Source organism: Sander vitreus, chromosome 3, assembly GCF_031162955.1.
Source record: "Sander vitreus isolate 19-12246 chromosome 3, sanVit1, whole genome shotgun sequence".
Classification (NCBI taxonomy): Eukaryota; Metazoa; Chordata; class Actinopteri; order Perciformes; family Percidae; genus Sander; species Sander vitreus.
In genome coordinates, this window is record NC_135857.1 from 16297636 (window position 1) to 16323871 (window position 26236).

General features: G+C 39.7%; 1 protein-coding gene across 4 annotated transcripts in view; it reads left to right on the plus strand.

The window, feature by feature from the left end:
* limk1a (LIM domain kinase 1a) overlaps positions 1 to 24713 on the plus strand; it is a 53358-nt gene extending 28645 nt beyond the window's left edge. For 3 of the 4 annotated variants that reach the window (XM_078246247.1, XM_078246249.1, XM_078246248.1), the window contains 13 exons: positions 11980 to 12089; positions 13325 to 13540; positions 13922 to 14027; positions 14214 to 14419; positions 14769 to 14955; positions 15259 to 15345; positions 17813 to 17944; positions 18174 to 18233; positions 18705 to 18770; positions 19245 to 19413; positions 19597 to 19652; positions 20738 to 20895; positions 21400 to 24713. In XM_078246247.1, the coding sequence (XP_078102373.1) occupies positions 11980 to 12089; positions 13325 to 13540; positions 13922 to 14027; positions 14214 to 14419; positions 14769 to 14955; positions 15259 to 15345; positions 17813 to 17944; positions 18174 to 18233; positions 18705 to 18770; positions 19245 to 19413; positions 19597 to 19652; positions 20738 to 20895; positions 21400 to 21568 (1722 nt within the window). In that variant the 3' untranslated portion in view covers positions 21569 to 24713. Of the gene's footprint in view, positions 1 to 4636; positions 4847 to 11979; positions 12090 to 13324; positions 13541 to 13921; positions 14028 to 14213; positions 14420 to 14768; positions 14956 to 15258; positions 15346 to 17812; positions 17945 to 18173; positions 18234 to 18704; positions 18771 to 19244; positions 19414 to 19596; positions 19653 to 20737; positions 20896 to 21399 lie in introns of those variants that run through there. The other variant, XM_078246250.1, reaches the window with a different exon arrangement.
* Positions 24714 to 26236: the final 1523 nt, after the last annotated feature.

The following is a 26236-nucleotide window of genomic DNA, read 5'->3' on the forward strand; positions in this document are numbered from 1 at the left end:
TTGTTTTGCATAATAATAAGGATAAGGGACAGGAGACCCCTGACCTCCTGAGAGAAGTCAGGGGTCAGGCGCACACAGAGGGGTGTCCTAATGCAGCTGCCAGGGCCTCAGTGTCTTGCTCAAGGGCACTTCAGCTGGATGGCAAAGTGCTGTGATGGAGGATTTGTTTTAAACATTCCATTCAATATCAACACTGAGATTTATAGAGATCATAACCTGACCAGTGAGCTTCACTAAAGTCTTTTTTGAAACTCGTTGATCATTTCCTCTTTCCAGAGTGGAAACTCTGATGAAAGTCGCAGCCTCTGTAGGCTGAAATCCCCTTTGACACGGCTGTGGGCTGCTGGGTGTCACTTCTGAGCTGACTGCCAGTAGGTTTGACAAAACCTGTGATATGAAGTCATTGATGCAACTTTTCACTGTTGAAGGTGATACTGTCAATGTTCTTCAGAGCTTGTTTCCACTGCCTCCAAGTAACCAAAAACTTAGTTATTGCAGGATAAAAATGCACAAATAATGTAACAGTTGCAAAAGTAGAAAAGAGCCATTAGGTCAACATAATGATTCAGTTTGTTTTACAGCAACATTAGCTGACATGGGCCTCCATAAGATACTGATCATGCCAGACCAAGTAACGCTGTAGCAGTAACAACTGAGTGTAATGAAGAGGAATGTCTTATTTTGTCTTACAAATGTTAAATACTGTAGTCTTGCTTTAAAAGAGATTTACTACATAACATACTTGCAGGTACAATGGTGATAAAAGTTGCATTCCTGGTCATTTCTCCTTCCTTTAGATTATTGGCCAAATGCATATGATTGCGAGATATTTATAATGGCATTTACTGCACAATGGTGATGGGAGACAAATGATCAGCTGCTTCGAGACAGACCCAGAATTAGAAAAAAATGTCGCCCCAGTTTATCACAGGTAATGTTGGTTCTGAGCAAAAGGCACAACTGACACTTTTACTCTTTTTTGTGATGCAAGATAACTTGCTCTATTCTTTACCTATACATCAACTATGCTTTTTAGCAGATAAAAAACATGCAGGAAATTCCAGACAGGTGATGTTCAAAAGTTAAATAGATGATGGTGTAACTGTAATTAATAACAAAAGACTAAAACAACAATAAAAAGTCAAAACATTTGGTCACTTTAAGACTGTAAAGCTGATTTCTAATTTAATTATTTTAGTTGTGTATCAATACAATCACAACTGCTGAGTACTGCAGTTAGAATACAGTTCAAACAATCTGATGATTGAAGCTGAACGTAAACACCACTTTTGTTGTATTTTCTGTTTGGATGAGCGTGGATTTCCCTGGAGCAATTACTTATGCAGCTTCCATACAGTAATACTTAATATACATACTTAATTAGGTTTTCTGTACCAGCCATCTCTCTCTACAGTCTGTCTCCGCTGCTTTAACATAAGAACCAACAGGCAGTGTGGAGAGTCTATTAATATCTGCCCACTCAGATGGTCTTCTGAGGGATTGACACATGGCATGCACGACATGTTAGGGACGTGAAGAAAGTGAGACACAGAGCCAGAGAAGGAAAGAGTGACGCAGCTGCAAAGATAAACCATTGGAAGAGAGATTGTACGAGGCAGGAGAGGACAGAAAAGTAGAGCAGGACAGTGCTAATAAATCAGCTAAGCCCTGTTAATAAAGATCACACAAGCATATCATATTTACTTAATTTATACTCAATGCTATGTGATTGTGATCTGTTCTCTACATTTAAAGAAAGACAATATATAACATTACACTTATTCTGCATGTGACTAAGGACTATGTCTCTGTTGAAAGTGGACGTTCTTGGCATTTTCTTAGTTTTATTTTCATGTAGTGAAATCCTTCAGGCCGTCATCTGATTAGTGTTGGACAAGAGAATTAACTAATCTGTTGACTGTTTATTTGAATATTTAATCAAGCAGTCTACAACAAGTCAAACCAGGACTTTGTTCGTCAGCTACGCAGTTTTAACCTCTTAAGAGTCACTGTACCGTGGACGGCACACCTTGTGGCTGTGGCGTCGCTGTAACCTCCACTCATAAACGTTTTTATAACTTTAAAGCATTAAATCTTCAACAGATACAGCCATGCGACACACCAATTGAAAGCTTAGTCTCTCATGATTCAATTAAGCCCACACACAAAGCATAAGATGATTTATAGCAGTTATACAACTGCTACAAAGTTATAGAAAATAAAACAATACAGCGTAAACTGCGCAGCTAGTGCTAGTGCATCAATACCTTTTTCCTTGTCCCTTTAGCCACTGGGGGGATTTTTTAAATCCCCAAGAGTCCAAGGAAATGGAATATCCAAGCCATTATATCCAAAACGAGCTGTTCGCCTCACAATCTTGACGTTACTGGCCGAATCACAACGGAAAATCGCTAAACTGTTTTTCATTTCCGCACTTGTATCGCGGCCTCGCTTCTCTCCTGAGGGTCCTACCAACTCGATGTGGGCGTCACTGTATTCTCTGAGTTCTCAGGTTTCCATAGATACCTGGTATAAGCCAATCGGTGCAGGTTTGCCTGTGATATACCAATGGAAAGCTGAAGACTCCTCTGACGCGATGTGAGCCCCACAAGGAAACGATCGACATTTGCTCGGACCAGTTAGATTTAAATGCTATAAGACCCATCTACATTTTTCGCCAATGAGCAGACAAGTCGATAGACACCAAATTTGTCACTGAAATTTTAACCCTGTAATGGCTGGAGCTGTGTCAAAGCAAAAACAGGGCCTCCTATTAGCATATCACACCCTGTGCAATTTATAATGACTTATTTCTATATATTTATGTATATAGTTATTTCAAGTATGTGTATGATTGATGTGGGTGTGTTTGTGTATTTGAGAAGTGTTTTATTTTGTACTTTTTTCTTTGCACTTTTTAAATGGAAATCAGAAAAACATATGTAAAAAAAATTCATATAAAATCCATTTTTTTGTCTTTTGGCTTCTGGATTATTTCTGTAGTAAGCTGAGACATGTGCCTATGACCTTGTGTTGTCTGTATCTCACTAGATGTGTTTACAGCAGTGTATTTTAATAATTTTACAGAAATATGACTTGGACGGAAATAAAAAACCTCCATTCTAGCCTCTGTAACTCTGTGTCGGTAAGGCCTAGAATCACCCTGACACACAAAAACTTGAGAGCGTTTCCTTTCCAATGATATCAGGCACATCCCTGAGTATCAAAGTATATGGGAGCTGTACCACTTTTAATTTGGGTATGACTTTTAGACCAAAAAGCTTGAAAATTCAAGCGTTTCATATTATGCTTTTTGGCTTTTTCCCTTTACACAAACTGGATAGGATGGAATAAAAGTGAGATGCCTCACTCTGTAGCTAAAACAGAGAGCTCAACACACAGGGTGAAAAGAGGAGCTGCAGCAATGTGCAGTACAACAAAAACATGGTGTTTTTTGAACATTAAACCATGTAAACCTATTCTGATATAACCTCTAAATACAATTATGAACCTGAAAATGAGCATAATATGAGCACTTTAAAAAAATTACTGACATACACACTCTGTGTTCATAAAGAAAGTTACAATGAAAAGAGAGTTGTATCTAGTGCATATAATTTCACTTTGAATCAGGACTAATGATACAATTAATTGATTAAATATTTATATATATTTACAGAAATAACAATTTTTGATAATTTAATTATTTATGTCACTTTTAAAACATGAATGTCACAAATTTCCTGGCTTTCCCCTGGTTTTACAGTCAATGACATCACCGTGGGCTCTCAGACATTTTTCACTATTTTCTGACATTTTTTTTTACTTAACTAACGATGGTTAACTAACAGTTAATTGCAAAAAATAATGGACAGACTAATCGATAATAAAGATCATCATTTTGTAGCTTTAATAAGGACATGTTAAAGTGATCAGAGGAATAGAATGACATACCCATATAGTAAAATGTCTATTGTGTTTATATGCTTGTAGTCTAGCTAAATGGATGCACATTGCTGGGATATAGCCTGACATCTGGCATAGTTCTCACGTGCCGGATGTTCCTCCCTTTCCACCATCTCCGTTATCTATTTTGCAAGGGCACCATTGCTGCATCCGGTGCTTAGTGCTGCCCAGGACGGTTGTGATTGGTTTAAAGAAATACAAACAAGCCAGAGCTTTTTTTTCCTATCCCAGAATAGATAAGTGGTGTAGCCAGACCATACTTCAGCGCTGACACACTGATAGGTCAGGCAATGCGAGACTAATGTGCTTGAAACAATGCTGTTATGGCTTTTTTTTCACTTTAACATAACAAGATAATAAATTAGCTAATGAAGAACATTATTCCCCCACATAATGTCCCATTTGTCAAGCCTGTTACTGTCAATCTGCTAGCTTTCACTGGTTTCGAAATGTGATTGCAGGAATTGCAGCAGCATGGGAAAAGAGGAGGAGTGAGGAGTGGGGGTGTGTGGTTGAAGCAGCCGGGTGGCACGTGTGCAAGAGTGGGCGGGGCCAAACAGGAAACGATGAGGTCATAGCAAAAGTGAAAGAGAAGAGGAAGGTAGGGTGGGAGGGGGAGAGCCAGGAGGAGGGACATTGATTCAGAGATGAGCTCAGCTGCAAAGGCGTGGGCTGCTCGCTCTCTCTCTCTCTCCTCCCTCCCCCCCGCAGCTCCGTCTCTCTGGTCGGTTTGGCCGCTGCCAGTGTTTTGTTGTGACAGCGCCTGCCTCACTAGAATGAACTAGAACAGCAAGGAGAGTCGCCAGCTCTTGCTGATATGGTGGGAGACTTGTTTTTCTGGAGCTTCTGCTGTCTCAGACTGTGGAAAAGAGATAAGAAGGTGAGGATGTTCACTGCTGCTGCTCTGGGTTACTGGCTCTCTAATGGGTGATGTACAGTCATACACGAGCCGGCGAGGAGGCAGGGAAGCAAGTCTCAAGTGGCTGGTTGAGATTGTTTGCCGGTTGCTCCTGCAGAGATTCTCTCCATCTTTATCTCTTTGATTATATATTTCAATTAGATACTGTACGCTGCTGTGTTTTGTGTGACATTTTAAACTGGGTTAGTGTATTGCCTAGTAATAACAGTTCTGATCTCTTTCTGTACGATGCATTTTTTTTCCATGCCATGAAGAACTGATGAGCCATGGCAGACGTGCTATTTATAGAGAGCATTCTTCCTCAGATAAAAGTAGGATTTAAAGTGTGAGTGCACACATTCAGAGATGAACAACAGTTGTCTTGTCACTGCACCATGTTATTTTTTATTTACCACCTACCACTCTGTAAATGGACAGTGGATGCGAGACTTAGAAAGAAGAAACTGAATACATTAACAGCATTTCTAAAGCGGAGGCCTGTGTATACTGTGATACTGTACTGTTTGTAGCTGAACGGGGGTTTCCATTCAGACAGCATCAATGGGGCTTACTGTCTTCTCTCTCAGGCTTTCAGTCTAATTGTATTTGACTAAATGATGTCTACTGTAAAATGTCTAAAAGGGAACCAGGATCATGTCTTCCATTTGCCTTTTGTCTACTCCAACAATCTTGATTGCATCAGTGCAAAATCTTGATCATATTGTGTTTTTATCAGTCTACTGGCGCTTTAGGAATTCCCTCTGACACATTTTTGGTATCTGACCCAGTTGTATCTCTCTCTGTGGGGAGTATAAGGTACTTACTGCACGTGTGGTATTTACTATTTCTTTAAAACATCAGCATAAGGTCATTATTTACACACAATTCTTAAGCTACGTGTGGATTCTGGTAGCTCAGTCACATATGGACTGTGTTTTTGAGGTTAGCCAATGAAGGAGGCTTTTTAGGTAAAGTTCATTACATCAAACATGAGGTTAAGCAGAGCCAGATCTCATATCACTTAGCGAAGGCCATTCAGAAGCACCTTCGGCAGTGTTGTTATGAGCTCATCGTTCCACATTTAGCCGGGGCAGAGTGAAGTCAGAGGGTCCAACTGGTGTTTATGTGGAACTTGTTGAGGTAAAGAGACCAAAAGGCATGTAGAGGTTCCTGATGAGGTCTTGCTGTGTATAAACACATGCACTAACACACATGTACTGTTGGTCTTAAGTCGTGTCTGATATATATTGTTCCTAATGACTTCCAATATCTGTGTGTTCACCAAGAGTGTCCACTGGACCCTAAACTGAACTAGTTTTAAATATTAATTTGGTCTGTAAAGAAATGTCAAACACAAAGATACCTATATCACTATCATAGAGGGGAAATAATCACATTTTAGAGGCTGGAAGCAGTTAGCGTTTTTAAACGATTTATCAAATATCAAGATAGTGGATTAATTGACTAATCGATTAATCAACTGATGGGTTTAGCTCAACTTAGAGATCCTCTCTACAGTCCCTAAGCAATAGATGCCCAGCAACAAGCTGTCTAATGAGTCAATGTATAACCAAATACATAAACAAATACCACAAATAATTTAAATATTATAGAAGTTAAATGGGTTGTGAAAATATTAATATGTTGAATGTTTAATTTTCTGCATGCAACAATTCCTATTTTCATTGTTACTTTAATGATAATGAGTCTAAAACACCTGGATGGTGATGGATTGATATATTGGATACATCATGGCTAATCATTGTGTCTGACAAATTCTCATCTACTTCAGTCTGAGGAAAATGTTCAGCTTCTACATGTCATGATTTTATAAAAGATCTCTATCAGCCCCCTGATGCAACAGACATCTGACAATCACCTTGCCTTCATTTTCAAGTAACTTCTTTCTTGAACAGCTGGCATGTATTGCTGCTCTTCATCTGTGTTTTTTACCACTGACGTTTGGCAGACACACACTTATGCTCCCTTCATTATATAATCAACAAGGGAAATGTGAAATGATGTGAGGAAATTGGAAAAGTTCACGTGAAAAATCTGGAATGTGTTGAAAATTTTATGAGGTCCAAATAGGAACTAAATGACTCAGTTTCAAACATGACAAATAAGAAGAGCAACTAAAAAGTAGACGTTAGAGATTGTGAGATATGCTGCTTAAGGAAAATAAAAATGTTTATTTAAAATGTTTACCTCTGTATTATTATTATAATCTTCAGCTTTACCTTTGAGTCATCTGGTAGCGTATGAGTGATTGTCACTTAATAGTTTTCTACTCCAATCTAAACATTTAACAGCATTAGGTTCAAACTAATTATATTATCCAGAGAAGTGATTACCCAGACCTCAGCTCAGGAAAAGTCAACATGGTTGACTGATGGCCTGAACGACTTGTCAAGCATCCCTGACTTACCAACATGTTTATTAGCTGTTCAGTGTCGCTGAGAGCATTAGAAGGCCATAAATTCCTCCAAATGGCTTAAAAGGGTTTGTTCACATTCCACAGCTAACTTATGTTAAACATGTAAATCATTTAAAACAAATAGAGCTTAAGGGCCCTGACACACCAAGCCGGCAGTCTCTGTGGATGACCATCGCCTGTAGTTTTTTCAGTGCTTGAGGAGTGACTGCGTCAGCGTCGTCACCCTTTTGATAATAGATTGGGCCTCCAAAACCTGGTAGTCTTTTTGAGAGGGATCTAAAGGTCACAAGAGGATTACTGGAGTAAGAAATGAGAGAAAACAATAGTCTACTAATGTTTATTTTACAGGCATTGACATCTATTGACTTTTCTAGTAAAATTATGTAATGTTTTACCTCTTTAAGAGCTGGTACATACGGTGGCCTTGAAGTGCAAATCACAACAGCAAATCATAAAACACGACAACAAATAGGAAAACACTTCAACAAATCATAAAACACAACGACAAATAGGAAAACACGACAGCAAATAGGAAAACACGATAGCAAATATGAAAACACAACAGCAAATATGAAAACATGACAGCAAATATGAAAACACGACAGCAAATATGAAAACATGACAGCAAATCATAAAACACGACAACAAATATGAAAACACTTCAACAAATCATAAAACACAACGGCAAATAGGAAAACACAACAGCAAATAGGAAAACACGATAGCAAATATGAAAATACGACAGCAAATATGAAAACACAACAGCAAATATAGAAACACGACAGCAAATAGGAAAACACGACAGCAAATAGGAAAACACGACAGTAAATATAGAAACATGACAGCAAATAGGAAAACACAACAGCAAATATGAAAACACGAAAGCAAATATAGAAACACGACAGCAAATATAGAAACACGACAGCAAATATAGAAACACGACAGCAAATAGGAAAACACGACAGCAAATATGAAAACACTTCAACAAATATGAAAACATGACAACAAATATGAAAACACTTCAACAAATCATAAAACACAATGGCTTTAACTTCTACCGGAAAAGGTAGGGCCTACCTAGCAAATTGTTTCCTATTTGCTGTTGTGTTTTCCTATTTGCTGTCGTGTTTTCTTGTTTGCCGTTGTGCTTTATGATTTGTTGAAGTGTTTTCTTATTTGCTGTCATGTTTTCCTATTTGATGTCGTGTTTTCACATTTGCCGTGGTGTTTTATGATTTGTTGGGGTGTTTCTATTTTGCCAACAGATATTTCCTATTGCTGTCGTGTTTTCTTATTGCAGTGATCGCACCTGCATAATAGATATTTCCTATTTGCTGTAGTGTTCATATTTGCTGACAGATATTACACTCTATTTTATGACCCCATTATTTTCTATAGGCTTTGTCGTGTTTTCCTATATGCCATTTTGTTTTCCTATTTGCCGTTGTATTTTATGATTTGTTGAAATGTTCCCTCTTTCTATTGTGTTTGATTTGTTGAAATGTTTCCTATTTACCAGATTGTGTTTTATATTCTTGATTTGCGTTTTCTATTTGCTGTTATGCGACTACACTCAGAGACCACATGGTACAACCAGCTCTTCATAAGTTCAAACGTAGCCTAGTATAAAACTATATGTTTTAATAAATGAAATAACCTAACATACCCCAAAATTTTAAAGCTCTGCCAATAACATTACACTAAATTGCCAAATAGTTGTATCAAGCTTAGTATAATCCGATATTTCCCACTCTGTCTAAACTGCATGAATACTACTTCTGAAACACACGTATGCATAAATAAACATTTACAAAGGATTAACAGTAAAGTTCAATATTCTTTAGCCACTAAAACTGTGATTTTTGGCATATATGTTAAAACTCTGTGATGCTACAGGGTCTCTCAGTTCACGTTACCAATTACACTTCACTAGTCTTTACTAGCTACTAACTAGACATTTATAACCCAATTTAATAAATTGCCAATTTGTCAAATAGCTGTTACAACCTCAATCCAGGCCTCTAAAAGATCAAATTAAACATCTGAGGAGGGAGAATGCCTCTTTAATTGAACTGTTAGCAACTCATAGACATACAAGTAGTGTAATAGTAGACTCTGTATTACAGTGAGGGGTCAGAAAGAAAAAAGGTTGGGAAACACTGGACTAAGAAGGCAAGTATAAAAACTTTAGCATGTTTGACCTACTATCAGTAATCCCATAAGCAGAGGGCCCATTACACAGTTTCTGAAGTCTCTTTCAAGTTGATTATGTGACCGAGATCCCCATTACACATGGCAACGGGACATTGTGCTGCAACTTGACCCAGTTACTCCTGGACCCCGTCGACCTGCTCACCCTTCCCCCGGGGAGACGTGTACACGATTTGGTTTGTTACTAGAAGAGGCCACGAGGCTACATGAACCTTGAAATTTCTCTGTCTTCCTCTCTCTCTTTATATCTACACTTTGGACAGGAAGCATGTCCTAAATCTGAGCACAGCAGCTGTCACCTGTCAAATGTGGTTGTGTGTGTGTGTGTGTGTGTGTGTGTGTGTGTGTGTGTGTGTGTGTGTGTGTGTGTGTGTGTGTGTGTGTGTGTTTTTTGCTTGGCAAGCACATCCACAGAGCCACACACCCTTTTCATCTCCGTCCAGCTGTCCTCTCTTTTTGTCTTTCCTATTTGTAGGGCGGCACCTAAGTGACACGCACACACACGTGCACACACAAAGAGAGAAAATTCAAAGCTATCCACAAACAACTCTGATGCTAAAAATCATGAAATAAATGTATTGAACTTTCAAATTACCTTTTCATTCTGAAGTAAACTTACTTTGGTTAAGCCCTTAGAGTCTCTTGACTCATCTGTCTTTCCTACTTTTTGTTTTGTTTACACTCCCTGACGATGTCAGGCATCTTTTTATGAAGCTGGTTGAAGGACAAATAATGAAATTAAGTCGGTCAATAAAGCCCTACAGCTGCTTTCTTCCATTGTCCATTACAAAGTCATTACATCTGTTTTCTCCTCGCTCTCTCTCTGTCTCTCTGCTATGATGTTGTGTTGTCAGCATGACTATTAAACAACATTGAAAAAGAGGTAAAATGCTTAATCGGCAAGACTATTGGAGGGTCTTTATTGCTCTCATTCCAAAAACAAGAAACACTGAGGATATAAAACCATTACCTCAGAAAACAGTAAAGTCAGGATTATATTACTCCTTGTATGAAAACCAAGTTGTGTGTTCCTGGTATTTTGCTGGAAGGTTCTGCTCAGATTAGTTACTTGCTTGTAAAGTGTCTTCCTCCCTGCAGCCTGAGGGCCGTCAGCATGTGTTTCTATGTGAGTGTGTGCTCGTGGTTTCACTGCTGCCCTCCAAGGAGGGTGGGGCAGCAAACATATGCCTGTAAGCAATGATTTTATTGATTCTTTGATCTTCACATTTAATTCCTTTTTGTCTCAGTTACTTTCACAGTTACAGTTTTGTTCAGCTTTATGGACAATTCACAAGTAACATGTCTTTCTTTGGGCGATTGTTAGTTTCGCTGTAATTTTCCAGTTACTAAGGCAATATCTCAGAATTGTGGCTGTGTCCATGAGCTCATATTTAGCTCTTTGATGATGCTGGTTTGACATTTAAACTTTTATCATCTAGACATTTTCTCTGAATTATGTATTGGACATTTGAAATATATTGTAAATGTTCTTTTCTAAAGAAATATTATGCAAATCTCTTTAAATAGTAAGACTACACAATACAAAATGTCTGTTTTCCATTGCATTTAATTGATTGTTCTTTGTTCAGCACTCCTCCATGAACCCCTTTTTACTCCTGGTATAACGAATTAGCATTGCAGATCACTGCAGTTGAGAAGTGCTGTCAGGGAGCCCACTACCTCCAAAAATATTCTGCCAGTCAAAGCACAAAATTAAACCACAAGCACAGCCTCGGGGGAGCAAACAGCTCTAGTGCTTAACATCGTAGCTCATGTTTAAGCATAGAAGTCATCAAGTATTTGAGTGGGTGGGTCATTTGCATCAATAGGCGCAAAATTACCTGAAGGAGGTAAAAGGGGTCGATATTGATATGTGGAGGTGTGGGCCACTTAATCATTATCTCAGTCGATCCGAGTCACAGCAAACATAGGCAAACAGATTTAATGAGCAGCAATAAAAGTGAGAAGGTTGTTACTCGATGGAGTTGATGATTTCAGTTTTTTGTGATTAACTGATAGTTTTAACAGTGTTTGGTTTCCTCCTGTTGGTCTGATGAACATCCAGAGCTGAAACCTCTGGCGGCAGCATCGTCCTCAGATCTGCCAGTGTGATTCATCTGCTCATTGCCTGCTCTGCTTTTTGGCCATAACTCAATTCCCTCTCTTGTTTGCAAAACTGCCCTAAGCTCTCAGAGGGGGATCTGGCAGCAGCAAATTCAATCTCCCAGCTCTCAGTCAGTATTACCCTCAGCGACCAGACCTCGCCCTACTTCTGCAACCAGTTATTAAAGCCTCATGTTGCCTGTTGCTGCGGTCACATCAAAAACACTGTTGTGAATTCCTGCCCTACATTGTTTTCACTAGAGATCAGAAAACAATCCCTTTGACATCCTAGTACATCACATTTTCACAGCACATTGAAAGCAGAATGTCCTTTAAACTGTGTCTTTGGTTTTTCTCTTCACAGGTTGCAGGGGAACAGAAATATCACCCAGAATGCTTCACCTGTCTGAACTGCAGGGCGTTCATCGGTGATGGAGACACATACGCTCTGGTGGAGAGATCCAAACTCTACTGGTGAGCCTCAAGCGCAATATTATAAGACATGCAAGCACACGGATATCAAAGTCTGTCAAAATGAAATCAGACTGAGATGTACACCTTGTTACATTCTTCAGTCTTTAATAGGCCTAACGTTTTAACACTAGCAAATCAAAGCTTGTGCAGTTTGTGGTATTGTAGCTCAGTTCCCCCCTAATTTACCAAACAATTATTTTTGTTTTTAATAAGTTTTCCTAATTATTTCTTCTCCAGCAAACTAATCCACTCCATTTGAAGTGCAATGAAGCTACAAAAAACGCACAAAAAGCCAAAGCTGCAGTTGATTGACACAATCTTAAATTTATGCAGCATATTTTGGGCTTCAAAAGACTTTTTGTCGACATTACGACCAACTGTGGTGACAATGCAATGGTGGAACATCACAGCAACCACGGCTTTAACACACGTTTGAGCTTATTGTTTGAGATTTGGTGCTTCTTTTTTGGTATTTTGTACCAAATAAACAGCCGGAGAAACACAGGAAGCTACTCAGAGTACAGCTGTTTTAAGGTGGTGACAGAGATGTACTGTGGTAAATCGCTCAAGACACAGTAGATACAGAGAAGCTCATTTGTATTAACATATTCACAGCTCAAACAGTCTCAGTTTTGATGGTTTTAATCGTAAACCTGCCAATGCAAATCAGGTTCATATGAGAATAATTTCTCTCACACGTCTTCTTTTGTGTCTGTTTCAAATTCAGGTTGTTCTTTACTTGCGTAGCTCTGGGGTTCTGTTAGTGGGACTGTCAGGGTTCAATGTGTAACACAGACAGAACAGCCTTTGTCCTCTTCTCTGAGTGGAAGTGGATGATGACAGCGTGATGATCTCAGATCATTACATGCCGATTGGGTGAAAGTGGTCTGTGTGTTCTGTAAAAGGGAAAAGGTCATTCAAATTACATTTCAGCGCGGGTGTGTTAGTTTTGAATCATTTCGCAGCTATTTCATGAGTCTTCCTTACATTCTGAGCATTCTTCATGTTTCAGGGAATAATAGTCAGCTTTCCCAAATCCAGCAAAAGCAACATCTTGTCAACAGCATGTGATGCTGTAAAAAGAGCTGTAATGAGAACACATTCTCCTTATGATTGCATGGACGGCTTGAGAGCTAGAAATCTCACTAGGATTCCCATTCTCTGTTCTTTACTACCTCTTTATAACGTCCCTCTTCCATTTAATCTTTCCTTCCCTCCTCTCTCTCTGGCTCCAGCGGTCACTGTTACTACCAGACCATCGTCACCCCGGTGTCGCTGCCGGACTCGCCATGCTCACGGATCCCGCACACAGTCACACTTGTGTCCATCCCAGCCTCCGCTGAGGGCAACAACGGACGCAGAGGGCGAGGTTTCTCTGTGGCCATCGACCAGCCGCTCAGCCCGACCAATGGCTACAGCCCTGAACACGGACCGACTGTCAGAGTCTCCCAGTGAGTCTATCTGTCCATGTTTGTGTGTGTGTGTGTGTGTGTGTGTGTGTGTGTGTGTGTGTGTGTGTGTGTGTGTGTGTGTGTGTGTGTGTGTGTGCATATTTTGTGGATTGTCATTGTGTGAAGAGGAGAGCCAGGTCAGTATGGTGCAAGACAAATGACAAAGAAGGGTAGACAGTGTGATAGATGAGATTCATTTAAAATGTATAATGCAATGGAAGGAAAAGGAAATGAGCAGAAATCGAAGTCACTGTTATTCAAATGAGCTGAGGCTTTATTAGATCTCAGGTCTGTGTCTAAACTAAAATCTTTCAGTGTGTGCAGAAAGGTGTTTAAAGAGTTCTTTGTCATTTTTGGTGCTTATTGTTCTTCTTTATTCAGGGTGGACGCAGACTGCATCAGTCCAGATGTGAAAAACTCAATTCATATTGGAGATAGGATCCTTGAAATCAACGGGACGCCCATTCACCATGTCCCTCTGGATGAGGTACTGAGCACAGTGAAAGATTTTACTTTACTGTAAAGAAAGAAATCTTGATCTCATTCTTTACTCAATGCAGTACTGTAAGCGTTTTACCAGACTTTATTCATTAGAGCATTTCTCTAGCTATATAAACGCTCTCTGCTGTTCTAATTGTGGACTGATCAACCAATCTGAACTCTTCCTCTCCAGATCGACCTGCTGATCCAGGAGACGAGCCGGCTGCTGCAGCTCACCATCGAACACGACCCTCACAGTCAGGGGCAGGAGGGAGGCTCCTCAGAGGCTGAAGTGGATGGCCCCCTGTCCACCCCTCTGTCAGAGGGCCCCAGCCCCATCCTGCCCATCACACAGCCACCCAACCATGACATAAACAGCCTGAGATCCCGCATCATCACGTAAGAAGCCAGTTTAGTGCTGCTTATTGCAGATTTTGTAAGGGAGATATTTTTACTATTTGCTCTAGCTCCTGAGCCAAAGCCATCCCTACATGTGTAGATTGAATAATTAATTGCCAATAGTTCATCTCTTGTATTCCTTAAGGTTTAGCTCTAACTCAGGTTAGAAACATGATAGAAAAGTTGTAGAGTGTATGAGCTTCTTCCTGCCCACATATACTGTGTCTGATAAGGAAACTCCTGTAATGCCAAACACTCATCAAATACTCGGCTTCCCTCTTCTTCAACCCTTCCATTACTTTCCTTCTCTTCTTTCTCTTCCTGTCACTCTTCCCGTCTCACCTTCCAGGAGGAGCTGCAGCATTGATAAGTCACCAGGCTCCAGCAACGCAGCGTCCCCCATCATCCATAGGAAGGACATCAATCGATCAGAGTCGCTCCGCGTCGTGTCCAATCAGACGCACCGCATCTTCCGCCCATCTGACCTCATCCATGGAGAGGTGCTGGGGAAGGGCTGCTTTGGACAGGCCATCAAGGTAGATTTGGGGACAGAGACACTGCTAGCTGTATGTAAAGTACATCTGCAGCATGCATTAATGCTTAAGAGAACAAACATAGTCATACTCACATTGTCCAGAAGGTGGCAGCATTGAGATAAGTAAGAGAAGTGTAGAGAGGCAGGAGGTTAAAATGTTTGTGGTTATAATACATCCTGGAGTTTTCAAAATTTCTGTTTCCCATGCTGACATGCAGAAGGTAGAATGCTCAAACACTTTATGGTTAACATTGGCTCAGTCTCCCAGCTTGTTGCTTAACTTGATTTTTTTGTCTTGTTATAGGTGACCCACAAGGAGACAGGGGAGGTGATGGTGATGAAGGAGTTGATTCGCTTTGATGACGAGACACAGAGAACATTCCTGAAAGAGGTGAGTGGAGATGGAAAATCCCAGATGTTATGTCATTAAGGAGTGTAAGATTTACTCAGTTTTCTATTCAGAGGCTGAATCAACTCTATCAACTCTCAAATCTGTAGATAAGTGTAGACCTCAGGTCATAAAGTAACTTATGTTCATAAATCATTTCCTTCAATACAAAGATCATCTTAATCAGTAAAATGAGGACAGTCAGTACCCTAAAGTTAGTGAAGCAAGTTTGTTGCAAGTTTGAATTTCTGGACCATCTGGGAAAATCTGTGCTGAGGAAGAGAAAGAAAAATGTTTTTTGTACCAGAAGCTGAATATTGTAGTTAAAAATAGCATCTCGTCTGTGTAAATGTAGTAGACTGGGTAAACCCCGCCCAATCTGCCGGCGATTTGATTTCGCCCTGCAGCTCAGGCTGGAAACCTGTACATTTATCTATCCTGCTTCCGTTCACAATTTTGCGGGAACCAATCACTAACTGGCTTATCCACCTGGCGCGCTATTGGCGGGTTTAAAACAATGACGATAGAGAAGCGACCAAGCAGCTTTTTGTGAATATTCAACAAGCCGGCCACCAAAGCGCAGCACTCCATGGCAGCAACCCGTTGATGCCGCTGTCGCTGCTACGTCCCCCGGATCGTTGGTCTGATTGGTTGAAGGACTATCCAATTGCTTACAGAGTCATTTGAACTCTGCCCGTTGATCGCGCGTCTTGTGCAGTAGAAAATACAGAGCAGACTCCCCAGACTAATGTTCAATCTTAAAAGATTGAGCTTGGTCTGGTGATAGCCAGACTATAAATGTAGGGCATGAGGGAATAAAAAAGGAAAAAAAGAGTTCTCTCACCTGAAAAAATGAAAGTAAAATACATGAAATTACCTCTGAAATTGGACGAAATGGAGTGTTAACACAGTTCTTTCTCCCAAAAATGATGGATGAGCAGAACTCAGAAGAATTTTACATCCCACACAAAGCTTAATCTCTCTCCTGTCCTTCCATTAGTCTGAAAGATAACAGAGAGCAGAGACTCATATGCAGAAGTTTAGACTTCTGTAACTTTATGAGTTATTTTTACGCTTGTGATCTGAATCTGAATTACTCTTCATGCTCCTGTTTCTCATCCAGTTAACAGCTTTCTAATTGGGATGTTTGAAGTTCAGAATTGTTGCCATATGTGTAGGGTATTAGATTTATTTTTAGTTACAATAACATTAAGTCTTTGCTTTGTAAATGGTGTAGATGATGACAGAGTAGAAAGAGCGCCTATAAAACAAACCACAATGAAGCATGATTATTACTCCCGCTGGTGGCCCAAGACCCACATCACTGAGTCTCTCGTGATCTTGTTTGAGAAAGGAATGCACCAAGAATTTCAGACAAAGACATCATGAGACTTGACAAATAACATTTCAGCATTTTGTGTGTGTAATAGTGACCTCTCCTCCCCTTCCTCTTTCAGAACCCAACACTCAGGGAGGTTTTATGAAGTGTCATACTGTCGTAGTGCTGTGAACACTGCTCATAACCTCTTACACCACACATGCTGGGTAGCTTTGCCTTTGCTTAGCGCTCCCGGTTTATTTAGCAGTTCTCAACTATGCAGGAAGTTTCTCTGTTGCCTTTCAAAACAAAATAAATAGAGCAGAAACCTGTAAGAGGTGCCAGCATGTTTTGTGGTGATCAGTGACCATTGGACAAAACTTATTTTCCTGGTATCATTAGGATTTGGTTCAAAAACCAAAATCAACTAACACTGAGATTAAGATGTTAGTTTGTGAAGTAGGTGACTTTGTCTGCCTGATTATATTCCGTCTGCACATAGACTGATTGACTATCCACCTTTTGACAAACAGTCTTGAACGACCAGCTTTCTTGAAATTAATTGGTACAATTCATTCAACTTAGTATCACTAAACTGTAAGTTAAAAGAGTAGTTTGACATTTGGGGAAATGAACTAATTTGCTTTCTTAGCAAGATTAAAAGACTGATAACACTCTCATGTCTGTACAGAAAAGATAAAGCTTAGCTTAGCATAAAGACTGCTCCAGGCCAAGAAATAGTCCAGCGCATACAGTAACCCCCTGTAAAACACAACTTTATGTTTTTAAACAATTGTTTTTTACACAGATTAATATTAATTTCTGAACTTTAGACGTGTTGGTAGGTGGATTTTGTTACCTTCGGACAGAGCCAGGCTAGCTGTTTCAGCCTGTTTCCAGTCTTTTTGCTAAGCTAAACTAACCAGCTGCTGGCTGTAGCTTCGTATTTATTTGTATATGAGATTGTTATCTGTCTTCTCAAAAAAGAAAGAAAGAAGCGAATAAGTCTATTTCCCAAAATGTTGAATTAATCCTTCAAGTTTTATTATGTAGTTTATCAACTTGTCCAAAGTTAATAGTCAGCTCAGACTGTCGAGATCCTTGAGCAGCATTCAGTGTGAGTGTCTAAAAATGGCTGTTGTTGTTTTTCAGGTGAAGGTCATGCGTTGCCTGGATCACCCCAACGTGCTCAAGTTCATTGGAGTCCTCTACAAGGACAAGAGACTCAACTTCATTGCGGAGTACATAAAGGGAGGCACCTTGAGGGAAATCATTAAGAAAATGGTGAGGGTACAGTGTGTGCCTGCAGACATATGACATACTTCCTGCAGAGTATTAAAAATGCATTCAGTTCAGCATTCAGCAATTGAGGAAATGGTCTGTGTCTCGCATTGCTTCAGGTGGAGTCTTTGTATTTTGCAGGTGTCTGCAGCAGTTTTTGTTAGATGTCATGATTCATCAGTAACATCTGACCCTGAATACAATGACATTTAATTGTGATTTTTGCTCACAGGACAGCAACTATCCCTGGAACCAGCGGGTCAGTTTTGCCAAGGACATAGCTGCTGGGATGGTGAGTTCAATGACCAAAATTGTGACCATAATTTAATTGTTATAGTTTCTTTTATCCTAAACGGTACAGCGGTAAAGCCTCTTCAGATACTAACATTCCTTGATGTGTAGCAGTAAAGGAGTGTGCACCACTTCTTGTTATCCTCACTGCTGTCTCCCTCTAGTGTTCTGTTTGTAAACTGCAACCCTTCTCCTAATTGCACAATCTTTTCCATGCTCCTCTATTGGAATTACAGCATGAATTCTCACAGGATTAGACCATCAGTTCTTAATGTGTTCTCTTGATATGAATACAGTGATGAATCTCATGCATGACTGGATTATTGTGTTTACAACACCAGCTACTTGAGATGAGACAAGACAGGATTGTTCCTCTTGGCATGGGTTATAGATTACCACTAAAAGCTTCTACTTTTTCTGTTTATTTTTTTTTAATTCTCCTCTTCTATCTGTCTATCTATCTGTCATTTAGACATATCTGCATTCCATGAACATAATCCACCGGGACCTGAACTCATACAACTGTCTAGTCCGAGAGGTAAGAACTTGTGTATTCCTTCCTGTACATGGGGTGTGTGTGTGTGTGTGTGTGTGTGAGGACATACCTATGTATATACAATATGTTTTCTTTGAGGATTTAACACAATGCACCTGTCATTTTCTGGGGCACTTCAGAAACAAAAACAAAGCAGAGCTTTGTTAGCAGTAGATATAATAGACTAAGCCTTCTTTCCAAGTTACTTGCAGTGTAAACTTCCAGCCTACCCTACTCAAACAGAGACAGTACATGTGTCACATGAAAACAAAACATTTGTATAGAGTGAAATCCACACTCAGAGAAATTAGAAGCCTGGAGTTGAATTTCAAGCTTTCTAAAGGAGCTTAAAACTAGTTGAACGCTGCTGTTACCTTGAAGCATGTATCTCTTTTATAACGCTCTCTTGCAGTATCAGGCAGCAAATATGCTTGCAGCACAACAATAACATTTTATTATTTATTTTTCTTCGTATAGAACAACACAGTGGTGGTGGCAGACTTCGGGCTGGCTCGGCTCATGGTGGACGACAAGCACGATGACAAGTTGTCGCAGGGCAAGCTGCCCAGCCTGAAGAAGCATGACCGCAGAAAGAGGTACACCGTAGTGGGAAACCCCTACTGGATGGCTCCTGAGATGATCCACGGTATGATCTAGAAGAACACTTGTGTCTTTTTAATACGGGAATGCTGATTTATTTATTAAAACACATTCACACCTTCAAAAGATGAAGAAAACTACAGCAACTGCAGTGCTACAGTTGTTGACTATATGTGGCATTCCTCCTGAAAATGAACAACAGCCTAATTTTGTCCTTTTTCCTTCCCAGGGAAGAGCTACGATGAGAAAGTAGACATCTTTTCCTTTGGTATCATGCTCTGTGAGGTAAGTGACCTTCCACTACCTGTACTAGTAAAAACCCAACTAGGTTTTCAGAGAGGCCACTGTTTGATTAACAGAACTAAAAAGTACATCATAGCTTTTTTCCAAAAGCTTAAAATTCCTGTCATTTTGAAAAGTTGCTTTCCTTGAAAATGAAAACCTTTAAACCCTTTTAAAACCTCTGGACTCTGAGATTATTTTTGCAGTTTAATATTTATTGAATTTGGCCAAAGTTTACCACCAAAAACAAACTTTTTGTCTGCCTTGCACTATATTTATATTTACAACTTAAATCCCAGTCTATACTCATATTGCACTATTCCTTCCCTCTCTTAAATTGTTTTTGTATATTTTTTGTAAATTTGTAAATTCTATTGTAATATTGTCTATTGTTATACTGCATACTTAACAGTATTCTTTTTTTAATATATTTTTCTTATTGCCCTTTCTGTTTTTTATTCTTTATATGTTAAATGAGTGTTACCAGAGTCAAATTCCTTGTTTGTTTACGCAAACCTGGCCAATAAAGCTGATTCAAGACTGCTTTTCATTTGTGCACTACTGCTCTTCACTCCATTTCACGTCTTGGTCTAGCTTCAACGTTCTAAATTTTGTATTTTTACATGTTTTCTGTCAAATATGGAAAATGTTGCCAAATGTCAAGTCCTCCCATTATTTGTAAAACATCCATTTCATTTTATGAGGAAAAGGTCTTGCTTCCAAAATTCCAGATATTTGCTTTCCAAAATGAAAATCCAGCCCCAAAGTGTGGTAAGCTTTGGGCCTGGCCACACACCATCCACATAATTTGGGCTAAAGAGTTTAGTTCAGTCACTTAGAAGCCCCAATATATGACTTCCCCAGATGGACACCATTAGCCACAGAATATTTCAGGGATTAGAGGGAGCAGAAAAGCAAAGTTGTCTTCATGTGGCTTCTGACAGGCAGATAAACTGTAGTTGTGGTCTGCTGGCAACGATCCCCTTCAGTTTGAAAGGTTTACTGGTTTCAGCAGATTGGCACAGGATGTTCCATGTTTAACTCTTCTTACTCTTTCTCTCTCTCTTTGTTTTTCTTGCCCTCTCTAGATAATTGGCAGGGTAAACGCAGACCCAGACTACCTCCCCAGGGCGATGGACTTTGGACTGAATGTGTCTGGCTTTCTGGAGCACTTCTGTCCCCGTGATTGTCCCCCCGCCTTCTTCCCCATGGCTGCTGTGTGCTGTGACCTTGATGCAGACAAACGGTCAGACATCTACAATAGATTCACATAAAAATTTTACCTAAAGGGACAGTTCACCTAAACATTTTGTTTTTTAGTCTCACTCAAAGTTTCAGGGTAATTTGCTTGACTTTTGCATCTGTTGGCTGTAGCTCACCCAGATATAGTATATTAAATGTCAATGTTTCTTTTCCAAATACAAGATTTTATTGTGCAAAGTTTTACTGAGAACTCATTTTTACTAAGAAACAAGAAACAGCAAGTTCTATAAATTATCATGGGAGACCATTTCATTATATCTGGAAAGAGACTTATTGAGTTTTTCTGTATGTTTTTTTTAATGCTTGAGCAGCATAAGTAAGATGCCTTACACTGTATTGGGTGAGCTACAACTATAAGCTTTAGCAAATCACCCTGAAACTCAGCATTCTGGGTAAGAGGACTATGTTTTATTGTGTTTTGGAGTGAATATAAATAAATACAATAATATTTTAAACTGAGATCCCTATCTCCTTTCTTAATCTTTAGGCCTGCTTTCTCCAAACTGGAAGAGTGGCTGGAGAACCTGAAGATGCACTTGGACATTGGTCTACCGCTAGTGTCTGAAGTGGACCAGCTGCAGAAGGCCTTCTGGGAGAACCACAGCATCACTCGCCCGGAAAACGGCCTGCACACCCACCCTGAACAACCGGAGTAAGGCTTAACACAACTGGAGGAGTGGGAAGTTAGAGTAAACCCCACACGGTCAGCGAACGCCTGTCTCGGGCAGAGCAGTGGCTGGAGGAGTCGTGTAAATACTCCTCCATGTCTGAAGCTGCGGACGCAGGCTGGCTCAGGCTTAATGAGTAGACTCAGGGGGAAAACGTGGATCTGAAAAAGCCACCTGTGCAAGAAGCACACACACACACACACACACACACACACACACACACATTCAAAGTCAAATCAAGAGACATTAACTATGATAGCTTGATTCTGCTGCACCCGAAGCTAAAGTGTCATATGCAATCAGACCTAACTTTCAAATCATGACTCAACTCTTGAATCATGTAGATTTAACATTAGTGGTCATACAATTCAAGAATACTTACTGTACTTTAGTGTGTATATTTATGTGGACAAAGTAGTCCAAAAATCAAGGCATAAGGCCTCCTCACTTTGGGCCTCTACAGAGTACATTGTGCAGTATGTGTTTGCAGGTGTTTCTGTGTGAGTTTGGTTTGATTTTGGTTTGGATATCAAAACTGAACTTGCGAAAAATGCAAAGGAGAGGGGCCCGTCTGTCGCACATAAAGGTTGAGATCAACTTGCTGTCCACATGTACAAGTCAAACAAAACCTTTTACGCTTTAAATAGTTCACTGAAGAGTGCATGAGTGTAAATAATGCTGTCCTGGTTCATCGTGTCCCTCTGACCTCATTTGGTCATGAACTACAAGACCTACATGTGTCTGGGCCCCTCTCCCTCATGTATGGTGTAGCACTGACCTAACATTAAGGAACACATCTTTTGCATAGATTTGGTATGTTTTCTCCCAATTTAAAGAGCTGTTAGCGTATCTCATTCATATTGACGTGGCATCTTATCCTTTCAAACACATGCCAGTGGACATAGCTGGCGACATTGTAAATGTTTTAAATATTGTAAATGTACAGACATATTTTATATACGTATGCATTGCCATATTTTTATTGGCCAACCAGTTGAAATTAGGAGAGTTAAAGTTTGACAGCAGTCAATAGGGCACAGCTGAAAGCTTTATTGTTTTGTTGTTTTCTACATTGTCACAACTGTGGCCGAGGTTAGGGGCGTTTAGCATTTGAGATAATCTTAACACCACAAAATATCCCTTACCCTCAGTTCAAACTCAGTAAATGTTACATTATGTAATTTCCCCTATCCAAAAAGTGTTTCTAAACATTTGATCGGTCATCTTGGAGTTTTCATGCGCCCGTAGAGGTGTGCTGGAGTAAACTTAATTGTAATACTGGATTATCTATTCATATTAAACTTGCTGAACTAAATCAGCATATTATGATCAACTCTAATTACATATGATTTGAGAATTTTAGGGGAATCAATCTGTTGTTAATTATTTACTCTTGTCTCATGTACTGTACACTAGTACTGCCTCATCATGTCAGCTGTCTGTCCACATATTTGTCTCACCTCCTGTGGATGACCCACTGTTTGTTTACATGTAAATGCTAGCTGTAAATATCACTGTATATATGCGTCTGTCCTGGCATCTGTCTGCGTGCATTGCATTAATATGGGCACTCCTCAGAAATCATCTCTTCCACTATCAGATATCTCTCTTGCACCTTCTAACATTTTCTGTCTCTAATCTAAAAATCTTTTTATTTTATTTTTATTTCCTTCTGTTATTTTCATGAGCTGCATGATGTACTAGGTAGGTCAGCTTCTAAACTGAGCTATTATTTTGTCTCTAAATAATGTAATTTTAAATAACAAAACAAAACGAAAGACAGAGAAAGTCAAGCTAAAAAGGAAATGAGAAAAAAAGAAGAAAAAGCATCTGTTTTTTTAATATATATATATATATAACCACTGATATCTTTTTGTATAGATTTGAGTACTTTAATTTGCACTATATTACCAAATGGCTGGTTAAAGCCATGTTTGTTAATTTCCTCTCTTGGGCTACTTGTGATAAGGAAATAAAATATGTTGGTTCAGGTTGATATATGAATGCAAGACACTGATGGAGCCTTTCAACTGTAAAAATGGGACCTGGGATATTCTTCCTCTTGATAGCAAACAGTTTCTGATCATTTAAATGCATTTTTGTGCATGGTTCAACTTTTAAATACAGTTTTGGCAGGACCCCTTTTTATCCCTCAGTATCTTAAAGTCATACAGTATATCTATAGAAAGAATGACTATATTTTGCTTTTTAAGCTTAGGCAGAAGTCTGCAGAATGTCTTTGCTACCAAGAGGATGTGATGTCCCAGCTCTGCCTGCTGCCTACAGACTGTTCCTTTGTGAATGATGTTCTGAGTTGTTTCTGACTGCTTGGTTTCGTATGTGGTGCCCACAGAGGCTGCAACCACTGCTGGTCTTTCTGATAATAGAGCACTTAAACTGGCCTGTCTCACCTCCTCATCACCCGCTTTTGGCTCAGGGCCGTACTTTTCTGGAGCTTACTTCACAATTCAGTTAATTCAGCAGCTTAATAGGAAAGCAGCATTCAACAGTAACAGTGAGACTTGTTAGAGAGCATGCAACCTTCTGTCAATGTATAGGCTGATAACACAAAATATGCTTCTGTAAAACCAGCCCCTCTTGGTTGATGTGTTTGTCCGCGGGCATGTACTGTACATGAGTGGCTTTGCCATGTTTCCGTCTCCATTCCGGTCTGAGCCATGTCGAGCATGTCAGGTGTGTCTGTGAGGACGTGTTGAGGATCAATGAGAATGTTGCCGCAGCACTTCTCTGCAAAGGATCGTTACCTCTGAACAATGCTGTGCCTTTGTTGTAAGCTAGCCTTGCCAACGACTCGAAAACGTGAACTGATTTCCTTTTTTATGTATCATAAGTGCAAGCCTGTGGATTGAATATCATTGCTGATACTATGATGTATGAGGTTTCATCTTGTTTATGTATCATATTTATATTTTCCAGATTTCCATTGTTAGTTTTGATATTTTAATATTATATTTCTTTTCTTTTTTTGGTCTTATTTAATTTTTTTACACAAGCTGTGAAAACAATTCTGCACTTTAATCCTGAACGTGAAAATGTAGACTCTGAGGAGGCGACTGTTTTTTTTTTCTCCTTTTGTCACAGCTAAAAATAAAACTGTTGCTTCTAAAACAAAGACTCAAAGTGTGTACATTAATGATTATATCTCTCTCAGTCACTGTTGGTCTATTCATATTCACTCTATCATTAACCTTCCTCTACATCTGTACTACTGAAGCACACACAGAGAACAAAGTATGAAAGGTCTAATAACGTGTAAAACCTGAGTGTAAAACCGTGAGTTCACACTAGAAAAACACTGCATTATTAGCAGAGAAATGTGTTGGCTACATTAAAGTGTTAAAGATAGGGCTTTCATTTGCTTATACAAGAAAGGGTGAATTCATTAGAAATGTGTTGACAAATTGACCACCAGATGTCACTAATGTTGTAATTGAGGTATAGTAATTTATAAACTGGCCATAAGTTTTGTATATCAAATCTTAATTTCAAAATAAGTAGTAACTAATAGCTTTCAAATAAATCTAGTGAAATAAAAAGTAAAAAATATACATGTATTTTTTATAATCTAATAGGCTAATGAAGGTCAAATGAAGGTACTCAAGTATATCACAAGTACCTCAAGACTGAAGTACAGGTACAATTGTGTACTTTGCCACATTTCACCACTGACTGTATACTACTAGTGTTACAAGTGATACTAATATTAAAATATAGGGATAATAGTAAAGCACATCAGCTAACCTACCACATTAATAGCCTTAATGAGGATATATCTGTAGCCTTATGATGAATACTACTCCAACATAACCCTGTAAACACTGTGCAGGATCAGTGATAGTAGTTCTGTAACATTCAAATACACTTAGTTGTTCTATTTGTGTACTGTGCCTCTAATGCTAACAATTACCTGACCACCGTTGTTCATTTTCGCGAGGAATTGTGCTATTTTTCCCTTGCGGGTGCACGTGACCCCATCCCATCGCATCCACGTGCGATTGTTTTCATTCAGACGCTGCTGCTGCTGCAACGGCTCGTGACGTCACCGGGCGGGCTGTGTGTGTGTGTGTGTGTGTGTGTGTGTGTGTGTGTGTGTGTGTGTGTGTGTGTACACACACATTTCACAACTGCGGCGAAATGACAGCCCGTGTGTTTGACCGGACTAACCCGTCCCCACACACACACACACACACACACACACACACACACGTACGCACACGCACACACACACACACACACACACACACACACACACACACACACACACACACACACACACACACAAAGGGGACGGGTTTGTCCAGTCAAACACACGGGCTGTCATTTCGCCGCAATTGTGTTGGGATTGAGAGCGGGAATACCGAAGAAGAAAAAGAAGACGAAGAAGAAGAAGGTCGCAGCTGAAACTTTAAAAGATGGAACATTCGTCCAGCAACAACCGGTTTCGGTCCACAATCTTCAACCACGGTGAGTATCCTTCCATCTGACACTGCGTGTGGGATGTGTTATTACTCTGGCGATGCTCGTCTAGTGTAGTACATTTGTGCTGACCCACAATTAAGCCTATAACGTTACACCTTCCTTTTTAAACCGTGTGACACTCGGACCGTTGGCATGCACCATAAAATACTCATGATA